General features: G+C 42.5%; 1 protein-coding gene across 1 annotated transcript; it reads left to right on the forward strand.

Annotated features, from left to right (window-relative positions):
- Window positions 1-999: 999 nt before the first annotated feature.
- LOC310862041 (uncharacterized protein) lies at window positions 1,000-13,803 on the forward strand (the record flags this gene model as incomplete). The annotated part of the gene is made up of 16 exons (XM_083769778.1): window positions 1,000-1,336; window positions 2,013-2,089; window positions 2,599-2,700; window positions 3,534-3,593; window positions 3,681-3,750; window positions 4,473-4,638; window positions 4,758-4,827; window positions 5,258-5,413; window positions 6,460-6,516; window positions 7,401-7,526; window positions 7,956-8,080; window positions 8,509-8,560; window positions 8,646-8,716; window positions 8,828-8,995; window positions 9,765-9,873; window positions 11,389-13,803. The coding sequence occupies exons 1-16, from the start codon at window positions 1,135-1,137 to the stop codon at window positions 13,801-13,803; spliced, it is 4,026 nt and encodes a 1,341-aa protein (XP_083625904.1). The 5' UTR covers window positions 1,000-1,134.
- Window positions 13,804-14,767: the final 964 nt, after the last annotated feature.

The following is a 14,767-nucleotide window of genomic DNA, read 5'->3' on the forward strand; positions in this document are numbered from 1 at the left end:
ATCGCCGTCTTGACAAATGTGATGAGTGTTTTTTTTTCAAAAATAATGCTAAGAATGGATTCAGCATCATGAAAACCCCCTAGTTTGACATGTCACATGCTACTTAAAGCATGATGAAATGTTCATGTTTTTGCCTTATACAGGATATCGGTAGTATGGTTACATATTATGCTAATAACTCAAATTGCTCAACGTGCAACTTTTAGCAACCAAGCTTAATCTCATCTTCTAAGCCTATAGATGACATTTGCACCATAAAAGTTTATTAAACCAACATTTCTGGGTCTAACATGGGACTTCTGGGGGCGGCCAGTAGATTGATGATTGAACGTAGCCTCATCTGTGATAACCACATGCAAGGATGTAAAGAACAATGTGGAAATGTTTGTTTGTTTTGTTTGTTGTAGTTAACCTAGTTAGCCTAGTTAACATTCCAATTAATAGTGAGATCTGAGATGATCAAAAAAGAAGTCCACCTGTCATGGGTGTCTTCTACACAGCTGGATGTACATTTTCTAAACTGAACTGAACTGTAGTGTAGGCCCTCTAGGGCACCGGTTCTCAAACTTTTATGCCAAGGAGTCCTTAATTGACAAGTTGGAATGAAAGTTTGAGAGCCAATTTGTATTTAGCCTTGCTGTATTTGCTGTATTTTGGTGTTTTCACTGTTTGTTTTGGTAGATGGGGATGTTTTTGGTTTACCTAAACAAACTATGAAAACACCAGTAAATACACATTTTCCTAGTTCCCCCTGAAAGCCCTTCAAGGACCCATTGTGGTCCCCGGACCACACTTTGAGAACCACTGGTGTATGGAAAGTGGATTTCCTGTTTTGACCACTGTCCAATCCCATTCATGGCGCTTTTGGCACTCTCCAATGAAATGCCACTAGAGGCGGGAGGGGGAAAAAAACTATGATCCAATCATATCACTGTATGATGAATCCAATGGTCCTCTCCCCTCCTCCCGTGGCTGCGCTTGCGCAGTGCGTGGCTCATGCACGCATGGTTCAACGCATGTAACCAAAGTACATTGTGGAAAAAGAGGGAGAGGGTCTTTAGGTAGGGACTAGGGACCTTGTTGTAACCCCAGACAGGGCTGCAAAAAGGGGCTAATAGAACACATCCGTCGGCCATGTCGTGGCTCTGGGGCTGGTGGGGGGGGTCCAAGACCCCCTCGTTGGAGGAGCAGATAGCGGCGGACGCTGCAGGAGGCGCGGAGGCAGGGGGCTCCGGTGGTGGCTCTGGGGGAGGCAGACCCAAGGACAAGTGGAGTAACTTTGACCCGACTGGACTCGAAAGAGCCGCAAAAGCTGCCAGAGAACTTGACAGATCACGTATGTAAACAGTTTAATCTGTTTTCCAAACCTACATGTTGCACTGCTGCCGAGTCTTTTTTTTAACCAGGTAAAGCTGTTTCTAATCGGCTCGGAACCTGTTGGAGCTCAATCTTAAGCGATCCTATAAGACGTTAGGCACTTGCCTTGCTAGAAAACTAACTTGATGACAGAATGATCATAACGTTACTTGACTTCATCTCATCGAGCGATCTGCTATAATAGTTTGTCTACTTGCACATGTCTGCAACAAAGGTTTAGGAGCTCTGGTGGGCGTGTCAGAGAATAAAGAACAGAGTGTCCCTTTTGTCGACCCATGGCACTTGTTAACATGTGTGTGTCCAAACTAACATGACATTGGGCTCAAGGCCAAGTACATGTGTAGGCTATGTTGCTAGGTGGTGCGGTGCGCCATGTTGTCTGTGTGAGTTATAACTTGAGGCATTCAGTTCAGTCCATTGTTTACCATGTACACAGTAGGCCCACAATACATGAGAAAACTTACATGCCAGGATCTGTAGTATGGATCCTTGTTGTGAACTACCATCATCTTTAGGCTGCTTTTATTTATCTATAAAAAGTGTAATTTCAGTGAAAGTGGCATTTCTGTTAACCCCTGTGTCAAAACCGCTCAAAGCATACTAACAATTTCCCACTGCTTATCCACTCACTGTAGGCCATGCAAAAGAAGCCCTGGACCTGGCTCGCATGCAGGAGCAGTCAGTACAGATGGAGCATCAGAGTAAAGTGAAGGTGTGTGTGTGTGGGAACAACATAGCCTGGCATTAACCAGACTGATCGTGGGATCGCTCACACATTCTCTGTTGTGGTTGAACTGTTCGTGAGTGACCCCACGTGATCAGTCTGGCAATGCCAGGCTAGAAACAACATGCCTGAGATGGTCGGAACAGATCCCATAGAATTTGATTGATTAAAATATGTATTAACAGTTTGCAGAATTACAGTACATTTCAAGCACAAACTCAAAACAAAGACTGTTAACTGTGAGTGGACGACCCAATTAAGCATTACACTTGTTTACAAGAGGGTCCACCATGTTCAATTCATCAAAACATTTAGAGACGTACAAATAGACACTTCTATATAGTCAAAGAACAGAACATGAATTCATCATAAAGGAGGTAAAAAGGGAAAAGAAACATATATACAGTGAGGGGGAAAAGGGGGGGCGGTGGGGGGGAGACAGAGAGAATTAGTCTGTCTATTGGTTGTACAACTAACGGAATGTTAAACCCCAACAGGAATATGAAGCCGCCGTAGAGCAGCTGAAGGGCGAACAGATCCGATCCCAGGGGGAGGAGAGACGGAAGACCCTCAATGAGGAGACTAAGCAAAACCAGGCTGTAAGTCTGTCTGTACACTAGTATCTATCTCCTTGAAGTTAATGCTTATACTTTGTAGTACAATGGTGTCGCACGCTGATGATAGCCCATCTACGAGCTCACATTATGTCACATTGGTGCGAGACAGTATTGTATGATTGTATCAGTCATGCATAACTCTTATGCTTTCATTGTCTTCGCCAGGCTTGACAGGCTGGCAAAATTCATGAATGACTTGTCAGATCGATCCCAAATTTGTATTACACATTGAAGGCAAAAAGGGCCTCTAAACATTGCAGAGCCATAAGTGATTTAGTACTCCGATAGCAAGCACCACAAATTGCAGAAACATAACCCCCACCAGCACTAGGTTTGGGATCCGTTTTTTTAACGATTACCTCTTCTTTACGGCCCGATCTTAACGGTTCCCTTTAACGAATCATACAGGTCGTTCCAATTAGACCCTTAAAAGGTTTGTAACTCAGAGGGTGCAGCTGGAACTAAATGGACCCGTGAGGTTCTTATGGGTCAATTTGGTTCCATTTGCACCATCTCAGAGTTATGGTGGTCCTTGCAATTAAAACGTTTGAGAACCACTCGTATTGTAACTGTATTGCAGACGTGTAATACCAGCTCTGACAGTGTTATAAAAACACCGGAACCGGAAACGGTTCCAAATGTGGTGGAACCTATTCCGCCCTGACATCACCAACCCACACCACATCCATGGTCTTTGCCAGGCCACCTAGCCTGGTGAAGACCTTCACTCAGAGGAGTGCCATTTTCTAGTTCACGCTATCCTCCAGTTGATACACAGTTTACGGTCTTATTTTATTATGCTTTTCTACCTCTAGAGGGCACAATATCAGGACAAACTTGCCAGACAGAGGTACGATGATCAGCTCAGGCAACAGGTAAGCTCTCTGCATCAACATTGTTGTTGAAAATGTGAACGCATCTGGAATGGACACGTTAATCAATCATGTGCTTTGTATCCACAGCAAATGCTCAATGAGGATAACCTCCGCAAACAGGAGGAATCGGTTATGAAGCAAGAGGCTATGAGAAAAGGTAAGGGAAACTATTTTGAACAATATGTGTGGTAGAGTTACAGTATGTTGATAAAATATAAATTAACACATCTGCAGTGGTTGGAGGTGTTCTCTCTACTCTCCACTGCTGTTTGATGAGGTATTGCATGAAACTACTGTAAATCGCTGGTATTAAGAGCGTCTGATAAATGCCTAAATTGTAAACGGCTTTATGTCTGAGCTCAGCAGTAGAAATTTTGGACCTTGGGTTGAAACCCATATAGGTGATAAAAGTTATGGTTTGGCAGGTTAAATTTCACTCTGAAAGTGTAAAAGTTGACCTGTAAGGTTCACAATTGTAAAATTAAATGTTATGTTTTTGATTACTGTTTAAAGAACATGCCATTTGGTCTGTAATGCTTGTCACTGAGTCCCCAGTTTGATTCCCGGTCAGCCGGACCATTTGCTGCATGTCACTCCCCTGCTAGATCTCTGTGTTTCCTCTATCTCTCTCTCTACTGTGAATATCAAACAATGGTTTAAAAAAAAACGTAATATTACGGAAAAAATTATTATCAAAATAACCCTTAATTGCAGCCCTAATTTGAGATGTTCCGGTTTTGTTCCAAGCAAGTTAAATGAAACTTATATTACCGTAATCGGTAGCCACTTGCAAACACCTGGGCCTTCCCCATCTCATAACTGCTATGTATTCAATGATTAATTCACACAGTAACTCAAGCCTGCTTCTGCATCTTCCAGCCACCATCGAACATGAAATGGATCTGAGGCACAAGAATGAACTACTTCGTGTCGAGGCTGAGTCCAAGGCACGGGCAAAGGTCGAACGTGAGAACGCCGACCTCATTCGGGAACAGATTCGCCTTAAGGCTGCAGAACACAGACAAACGGTCCTTGAATCGATTAAGTGAGTTGAAGTAATTTTCTGCTTGGCAAAGTATTGACAGTAAGAATGACATCACTGGAATGTTCCCCGCAGGTATCTCTTTATTGTGTTAGTGACAATTGTGTCTTTGTTAATTGCAGGACTGCAGGAGCTGTGTTTGGGGAGGGTTTTCAGGCCTTTGTTTCCGACTGGGATAAACTCACAGCTGCCGTAAGTCAGACTTGTCGGTTTCTGTCACATAGGAAGTGTTAAGGGCCACCCCCCCCCCACGAATTACTATAATCATAATGATGTGAGCAATCCACACTAATGAGCGATATAAACCTTCTGTAAACATGACACCCTGTGTATTCAAAAGGATTTTGATAGTCGCTTACGTTAGTTGTTACGAATTTGGTTGTTACCTTGTTTGCCACTGTCGCTGTTGTTATTTTATTCTGTGTGTACACTGCCATCCACGTTTTTAATGTAACATTTAAAGAATAGTTTTTTTTTTTAAACCAACATATTTATAGTTATTACTTCAGTTATTGTTGGTGTAGAAGGCCCTTTACAGAAGATCTACAGTACATTTACAGACACCATGACTTTATATTCATGTTCCCCATTTTTTGTGTGTGTGTGTGTGGCGCGTGTGCAGGTTGCAGGCATGACCCTCTTGGCAGTAGGCGTATATTCTGCCAGGAATGCCACGGGTGTACTTGGGCGCTACATCGAGGCTCGTCTAGGAAAGCCTGCGCTGGTGCGCGAGACCTCTAGGATCACTGTCGGGGAAGGCATCAAACACCCCATCAAGGTTATATGAGATTCACATTTGTCATAGTCAATAATTTCTCTACTTTTTTTTCTTTGTAACTTGAAGATAGAAAATACTATGATTAATATTCTTCCAAAAGAACCTTAAAGGCAGGTCAACAAATACATTCAAATGCTTGATATTCAAATAATTAAAAAAAGAAAACTGCAATTATTTAAATTAATTTGGCATTCTCATAAAACATTCAATGTTTTATAAATGTCTGTCTTGCTTCCAACAGTCAGTTGATCAGTTTTGTGAAGAAATCCACCCTGATAAACTCACCTAAATTACCTATAAACTAATACAAATTATACTTAGTACAGAGAATGATGGGTGGTAGAGAGCCTTGCAGAGCTTTGGACATATATATACTTTTTTGAATTCTAGACTTTTTACAGTGTTTTTCTTTTATACTGTAGGCCATTATTGTACTCAAAGTACTTGCAATAAAATGTAAGTCTTGTGGCTTCTTCACTAGTCATGTTGGCCTACCACTAATGAATATATTGACAAAAGTACCTTAACCGTGTTAAACAAGAGCTTGTTAATATGGTGGAATAAAGCATAGAACAGCAGAACTTTCGTTTTCAATTCTACCACCAGGCAGGTGTTATGGGGGGGGGGGATATATTTTGAGTAGGTTTGTTCCTTCACACTAACTATCATGACGTTCTGTTCATACGAACAGTGGTGCTATTCATCCCCAGATAGGCACACTTTATCCAATGTAAATGCATTTGCATTTTTTGTCTTTATTTTATTCAGTCATTTGAATGATTTATCAACAAAATGTCATATGCAACGCCAATGTTAATTTTGTTGACTAAGACTAAAGACTAAGTCGACTAAGGTTTTTCAGAAGACTAAATTGGACTAAGACTAAATGGTATGTTATTAAGACTAAATCAAAGTATTGTGAACAAATTAACACTGATGCAACTTCCAATATGCTTAGGGTTTTCTGCGTTATATGTATTATATTCTGCTGCAGCGGGTGTAAAGCACTGCTGGTGTTGAATTTCAAACATGTTTTCTTATTTTAGACGACCAGGCGGCTGAGAAGCAGACCCCAGGATGCGTTGGAGGGCGTGGTGCTCAGTGTGAGTGATTTATATGGTTTATGTAAAGCAGTCATTCTCAAAACCTTTCTGGCTTCAATACCCTCTTTCTCTGGTTTCTAATTCCAACTACCCAGGCAAGTACTCGACTATAACATTTTTGCAAAAGAAAAGAGAAAACAAATACAAATGATAGGATGCGATGAATTAATTATAACCCATCTTCAAGAATATATATATATATATATATTACAAGTAAGAAATAAGTAAAAGAGTTGCAATTAGTGTCTCCCGGTTAGATTTATTTTAAATGATTTCCATAACATTTTTGCAAGTCCAGGTTTGATGTTCAAAATGCAGTATAATGGAAAAAAATATTATTTTTATTCAATAACAGTGCTAGTCAAATTTTTCATTTCAATTGGTTTAACACCTTCGTAAATCTTCAAACAAAGTTTGTATATGTTTTTATCATTAATTAAACACAACAGTAATACATTTTATTTTACATTTTCCACTTTCTCATATAACCCTTGTAGTACCTCCGTGTACCCCTAGGGGTACACATACCCTCGTTTGAGAACCATTGATTGATGGCTTTCAAGATAAAACAAACCTCATATCCAGTTGATGATACTAATTTAGTGTCTTACTGTTTGTGTGCATTTAGATATGCCTCCTTGTGATGCTTTATTTATACGCCAGCATAATGAGATTGTCGTGCGCTGAAAATCACAGATCTAGAACCTCACGACACACATGGTGTCGGGGGCTTATAGATTGGCTATTTTCGGTGCGTGATAGCCTCAACATCATATGTTAAGACAAAGTATTCAAGAGCCTTTCAGTGTCTTATGCCATTTTAGTGTACATATACATGTGACTCCTGGTAAAGAGCGGACGTGTTCCTCCTCTTTGTCTCACAGCCATCTCTGGAGGAACGTGTGCGGGACATCGCCATCGCCACCCGTAACACAAGGCAGAATAAGGGCCTCTACAGGAACATCCTGATGTATGGGCCACCTGGGACTGGAAAAACACTGTTTGCCAAGGTATTCCTTGGCAACGGCAATAACTTATTCAATAGCTGAGACAAGGGCAACAGCATTCTACTGCGATATCAGGTTGCATGAGTGCAAAATGATCAGAATTTACAATTTGTTTTAAACACATTAAAACTGGTGTCCCTATTATGGGCAAAGTTTTTATTTATTTATATATATTGTATATCCAAAAATTTTACCGATCTTGTAATAAAATGTAATAGAAGCCGATCTACAAGCTCACTTCAAAGCGTGCTGCTTCGCTATTCATTGTACGAATTGAAGTATATGGAGCATAAATCCGTTTGTTTTTCAAAATGCCTGGTATAAAATGACAGAAAAAATGCCATTTATTTCACACCAGTTGTGATGCTATACACCGTAGTTGTAATGTAACAGAATCTTAATGTATACATTTTGTTTTTGTTACCTTTTCAGAAACTGGCGCTCCACTCAGGCATGGATTATGCGATCATGACGGGTGGTGACGTGGCACCTATGGGCCGCGATGGAGTCACTGCGATGCACAAGGTCTTTGACTGGGCCGGCACGAGCAGACGAGGGTAGGACTCGTGAGCCTACTTCATTAGCAGTCTGTATCCCTACTGTTGAAAGCTCAATCAGTGGACATAATATATACTTTGTGAAATCATTTACTTTTACTTGGTACTATTGGTATTATGAGCGTTGCATATACTGTAATATGCACAGAGTAAGTTGAAGTTCAGCGATTGGTCTGTCTCAGCTCCACGCTATTCTCAATCTCAACCAATCATATCAACACTTCACTAATAAAGCGCCCCATTTAAACGGGGAAGTTTGCATTGCTCATGTGCTGCGTTGTCTTATCTGCCACCCCAGCTACCATCTTTTGGTTTAGATCTGTTTTTTGTACTGTAGCATCTTGTACCCTATTTGATTCGGGTAGTAGTGTGCTACTTAAGATAATAAGCTAATAACATTGTTTCTTCTTACCTGTTCTCTTCTTTAGCCTCTTGCTGTTCGTAGATGAAGCAGATGCATTCCTCCGTAAGCGATCCACTGTAAGTTAAAAAACAGAGCCATATTTATGCATTATGTTTTGTTTCAATGTTTCTGTATTCAGGATGTCTAATTTTCGTATTGCAGGAGAAAATCAGCGAAGACCTCAGAGCCACACTCAATGCGTTCCTTTACCGCACTGGGGAGCAGAGCAACAAGTAGGTATCTTGCATAATTCAGTACTATGCATGGCAGTGCATAAAAAGGGCATCGGTATGACTGGAAAGGTCATTATGACTGAGTTTAAACAATCCATTTTCTCCCCTGAGGTTCATGCTGGTACTGGCCAGTAACCAGCCGGAGCAGTTTGACTGGGCCATCAACGACCGCATCGATGAGATCGTAAACTTTGCCCTCCCAGGGCTGGAAGAGAGAGAGAGATTGGTCCGTCTGTATTTTGACAAATTTGTTCTGGGCCCGGCCACTACAGGGAGGCAGTAAGTATACCCATTACCACTGATGAAACAGCATTACTCATGTTGCCATGTTTCAAAAGTGATTTTCAGCAAGGAAAAATAACATGGTTTATGCTGATTTCTAAGTTACTTAATGATTATTTTCGGTGAAAGTGAAAGATGTACTCAGATTTTTGGTTTAGGAATGTTATTAGTCATGCTTTATGTGTGTTTCTGGGTAGCTTAACCAAGATCATTATTTATCGGGTGGTGTATATTTAGTTACTTTGAATATTTCAATTATTATAACACGTCTAGTAACTGAAGTTGCCAACACTCTTATGGCCACCCTAATTAACAGTGGATTGTGCCTTCTACCTGCACTATTCATATGTTTAATTCGTCATTTTAATGCCAATAGAAAAATCTGTGACATACACACTATATTTAATTCTAACACAGTAATCCTATAGTATTATACCCAGTCCTGATGATGGCGGTAACGTCACCATTATGCCGATTTTGACCAAATCTGGCGATGTCATTTCCTGTCCACGTGATCACAACATGCTAAGCTATCATCGTTTATTTTAATAACTAAGTCAAATTAAGCTCTAATCAAGCCCAAAATATCGCATATTACGCAGTGATGCACATAAAGACTGCGCACGTGCGTGCACGTGAAGATTTCGGCCGGTTTTAGGTAGATTACATCGGCTGTTAGCCATGATACGTTGCTTAGATACAGTAGATTGGAATAATTGCAACTCCTGGATGGTTGTTAACATCTATTTTTGTGTTAACTCAACAGGAGAATGAAGTTGGCTCAGTTTGACTATGGGCTGAAGTGCTCAGAGATAGCAGTAGTAGCAGAAGGCATGTCCGGTCGTGAAATCTCCAAACTTGGTGTGGCCTGGCAGGTGAGTAAGTAGCCTTGGGACACCACGGACCCATAGGCCAGGAGCCCACAGCATGTCCTGTTATCTTAGCCTTAGGCATCAAGTACATACAGCCCCTGGACATGACACTAGTACAGTATGTCGCAGGGACTACACAGTCCAACCTTTGACGCTGAGTGCCAAGCAGTGATGCATTATGTAATGTACCAATTGTAGTCTTTGGTATGACTTGGCCGGGGACTGAACATGGCAGATGAATTGGATGATGAATAAATGCTTAATGATTAAGCCCTAAACACTTAAAATCTGCCGTTAAAATGTTGTCAGAATTCTTAAAAAAAAGCTCAAAATGTGTTGTGAGCTTGTAAATCTGCCACGTATTTCTGCTATCGTACAATGATTATAGGCCTTAAATTGTGAAAATACTGTATATCAGTATACAAATGAGTTCTAGGCAAGTTATATGTCCGATATAGGTTTTTCTATTGGCTCCGACCTGATCATGTGACACGCGTGTGATCCGATTCCCATAGCCTGCGTCCACGTTCAATTGGCTCCAAGACTCCGACCCAATGACGCGACACGCGTGTAATCCGATTCTCTGAGCGTGCAGCCGTTGCTCGGTACGTCCAACGCTCCGTTTATCTAGTATAATCATCATAGTATAATTTGCTTCACATGACATGGTGCCTGCCACACATAACCACATGTTGTTGCAGAACATTCAAACTTGCATCTTTCCCTTGGCTTTTGTTTACATTTAACCCATTTTGGGCAGGAACCTCTTTTGGTGTTTTAAGCGTTACGTTATACTTTAGCTATTGAAAGATATAAAAAATGTGGTGCAAATCTTTGAATATATATTTCAGAGCAAACATTTTTAACTAAAATATTTGCTTCTGGAACAACATATTTTGAGATGGGTTCCGTGGCCCAATAGAGATAATTCTGGGGGTCCTTGACATGAAAAAGGTTGAGCACAACTGAAATAGAAACATGGGTTTTTCAGAAAAAAGGATCTAGAAGCCTTTTTTTTAATCGCCATCAGTCCAAAATGGGTTAAGTTTCCCCTCGCTAAAACATCACATCCACGTTGTTGAACAAAGTGAGACTAAACCCATGGCCAGCCACTCGGCCACATTGCCAAATTCGCGGACAGTACAGGACACTACAGTACAATACAGAATAGTACAGTATGGAGTAGTACAGTACAAAAATAATAATAATAATTGATTTCCTCTAGGTTGCCACGTTCGCGGTTTACAAGCACCTGGGTATATGAAAACATCACAGATTGTGACGTTTGCTTTCATAGGGGGGAAAAAAACGAGGTTGCCAGGTTCGTGCTTCCAGGCTAATGGGTATATGAAAACATCACAGATTTGCCACGTTTGCTTTTCCAAGCAAAAAAAAAGTGACGCGTGGTGCTAGAAGTGAGCGCACCAAAGGTGTGCAAATCTACTATACTATATATAAAAACTAAACCAAAAATAATATAACCTGTTTTCTTGTCTTCTGTTTTCTTTTTTCTGAAAGGCTGCAGCATACTCTTCACAAGATGGTGTTTTGACTGAAGCAATGATTGACGCAAGAGTCCAAGACGCCATAAAACAGCATGCACAGAAAATGGATTGGCTGCGGTCAGAAGCAGGAGAAGGTGTCGGTAAGATAGGGGTGATTGTCCCCAAGGAAAAGGCTGCCCTTGGATTTACACCTGCCCAGGACACTGCTATACTCACGCCCGCTGAAGACGTAGCCCCTCCGGCCATCCAGCAAATCCTCCCAGTCGTGGAAGCAATGGTCACCAGTGCCCAGGCAGCAGCCGTGGCTGAACCAGTGGAAGCGGCTGCCATCGTCACAGAGGCAGCCTTGATACAAGAGGCTGAGGTTGCCACTCCCCTTGTTGCGGAGGCAAGTGCAGCAGCTCCAGCCGTCAAAGATGCGGAAGCGGTTGAAACCGTCACAGATATGGCCGCACCTGCCCCGTTGGTGCAAGAGGTGGAGGTCGTCAAGGATCTGACGGAGGAGATTATTGTGCCTGAGGTGAAGGAAATTGATATCACAGCAGAGGTGAAGGAAGCAGAAGCCGCTCCAGCGTCCGCTGTGCAGGAAGCTGCAGCTGTCGTTAAAGAAGAGTCAGTCGGTGTTCCAGCTGCTCCGGAGGTTGAAGCAGCAGAAGTAGCCAAGGAGGCAGTTGAATCAGAAGTAGCCAAGGAGGCGGTTGAATCAGAGGCCATTGTAGCTGAGGTCAAGGAGACGGATATTGTACAGGAGGCACAGGCAATTGTAACTAATGTTGCCCAGGCAGCAGAGGCCATAGCAACTATTGCTAAGCAGGCTGAAGTCATATCAAGTGATGTTTCTAAGATAACAGATGTTGTAGCCACTGTAGCAGAAGAATTAGAGGCAGTGGTCAAAACTGGGGTGGAGGCTGTAGCAACAGAGGTTGCTAAGGAGGCTGAGGTCATAGCATCAGAGGTCGCTAAAGATGCTGAGGCCCTAGCAACAGAGATTGCCAAGGATGCTGAGACGATAGCAACCGAGGTCGTTAAGGAGGCTGAGGCCATAGCGACAGACGTCGCTAAGGAGGCAGAGGCCATAGCAACAGAGGTCGTTAAGGAGGCTGAGGCCATAGTAACAGAGGTCGCTAAAGACGCTGAGGCTGCTGTAGCAACAGAGGTGGCTAAAGATGCAGAGGCTGTAGCAACAGAAGTAGCTAAGGAGGCTGAGGCCATAGCAACAGAGGTCGCTAAGGAGGCTGAAGCCATAGCAACAGAGGTCGCTAAGGATGCTGAGGCCATAGCAACAGAGGTGGCTAAAGATGCAGAGGCTGTAGCAACAGAAGTAGCTAAGGAGGCTGAGGCCATAGCAACAGAAGTAACTAAGGAGGCTGAGGCCATAGCAACAGAGGTGGCTAAAGATGCAGAGGCTGTAGCAACAGAAGTAGCTAAGGAGGCTGAGGTCGCAGAAACAGAAGTCGCTAAAGGTGTTGAGGCTGATGTAACAGAGGTTGCCAAGGAGACAGAGGCTGTAGCCGCAGCAACAGAGGTTGTTGTCGATGTAGAAGCCATAGCAACAGAGGTTATGCAGGCTGAGGCCGTAGCAACAGAGGTCGTTAAGGAGGCTGAGGCCATAGTAACAGAGGTTGCCAAGGAGACGGAGGCTGTAGCAACAGAGGTTGTCGAGACAGAGGCCGTAGCAACAGAGGTGGCTAAAGATGCTGAGGCCGTAGCAACAGAGGTGGCTAAAGATGCAGAGGCCGTAGCAACAGAGGTCGCTAAAGATGCTGAAGCCGTAGCAACAGAAGTCGCTAAAGACACTGAGGCCGTAGCAACAGAGGTCGCTAAAGATGCTGAAGCCGTAGCAACAGAAGTCGCTAAAGACACTGAGGCCGTAGCAACAGAGGTCGCTAAAGATGCTGAAGCCGTAGCAACAGAAGTCGCTAAAGACACTGAGGCCGTAGCAACAGAGGTCGCAAAAGATCCTGAGGCCCTAGCAACGGAGGTCGCTAAAGATGAAGAGGCTGTAGCAACAGAAGTCATTACGGAGGCTGAGGCCATAACAACAGAGGTCGCAACAGAGGTTGTTGTCGAGAAAGAGGCCATAGCAACAGAGGTGGCTAAGGAGACAGAGGCTGTAGCAACAGAGGTTGCCAAGGAGACCGAAGCCATAGCAACAGAGGTTACTAAGGAGACAGAGGTTGCCAAGGCATCTGAAACAGAACTTGCAGCAGAGGTTGTCAAGGAAACTGAAGACATAGCTACACATGTCGCCAAGGAGGCAGAAGTGGTGGTGGCGGCGGCAGACACAGCAGCTAAGACTGATACAGACACTGTTGTTTCAGAACAAATTCAGACACCTGAAACTGCCAGCACTGAGGAAGCAGAAGACAAGAAACCTGCAAGCAGACTGTGGAAACTGTGGAAAGGAGAGAGTGACCCCAAGAAATGATTTAAATGAGGGGGGGGAAAGCACTTTGGATAGTTGACTAAATTCTTAAAACAAGATTATTTTTGATTGAATGTCTTTTTACTGGGACCTTATTGCAGAAATAGAAGCATTCACTCAATTAATTCTGGTTTGGATTACAGTCCTGCTGTTCAATCTTGATCTATATCCTTGCATTATGTCTTCTTCTGGGCATACAGCCTAACTTGAAGGTGTTTTGGCTTAAGTGGCACAGGGAACAATAATTCAAATATAATAATGCGGGCTATGACACCCATTCGTGTCTGTCTTTGACAACAGAACATTAGTCGTTATTGTCTTACCAGTTCTCGAGTCAACAGAGATAGACCCACGCCTGCCTACAGTCTGCAGGGAATAAAAACAATTCCAGATTCACTTTATTCTTGGTTTCAGACAGATTGAAATAACTCCTTGGGGTAAAGGGGTGCTGCATACACTAATGTTGCAAGCTGTGGCATCTGCACTACCTCACACTGTTAACGGTTAAATCAACTAAATTAATTCACCTTTTGATTTGAGCATAGATACTTCTGTATACGTTCAGGACAAGCTTAGCAGCCCCTGGAAATTTAATTCACTGCAGGTACAGTTAAGAATTGACTGTGGACAAAATTACCATGGTTTATTGGTCCATGCACGTTTTGTTTGTATGATTCAAAAATATCCTTGTGAACCCACAAGGATATTTTTGCTGTTAGCAAATTCATATTTATGAGGAAAAACTGAGCAAGTAAACTCACTTGATTTACACTGTTGGAGTATTGTATCACCAATGACGAAATGGTAAGACTGTAAAGCATGTCATTTACTGTATTAGTCATTTCAGTGTTGGTTTCAATGTTGATGGAATGTTTTTGATTAAAGTATGATAAACCAACCTCTAGTTGTCAAGTGGGACCTTACTTATTGGGTTTGCTCTACAATAACCCTTGGGCTTGTTTCCCAA

Source organism: Protomyctophum parallelum (genome assembly GCF_964188405.1).
Source record: "Protomyctophum parallelum genome assembly, chromosome: 7".
In the NCBI taxonomy this organism is placed as follows: Eukaryota; Metazoa; Chordata; class Actinopteri; order Myctophiformes; family Myctophidae; genus Protomyctophum; species Protomyctophum parallelum.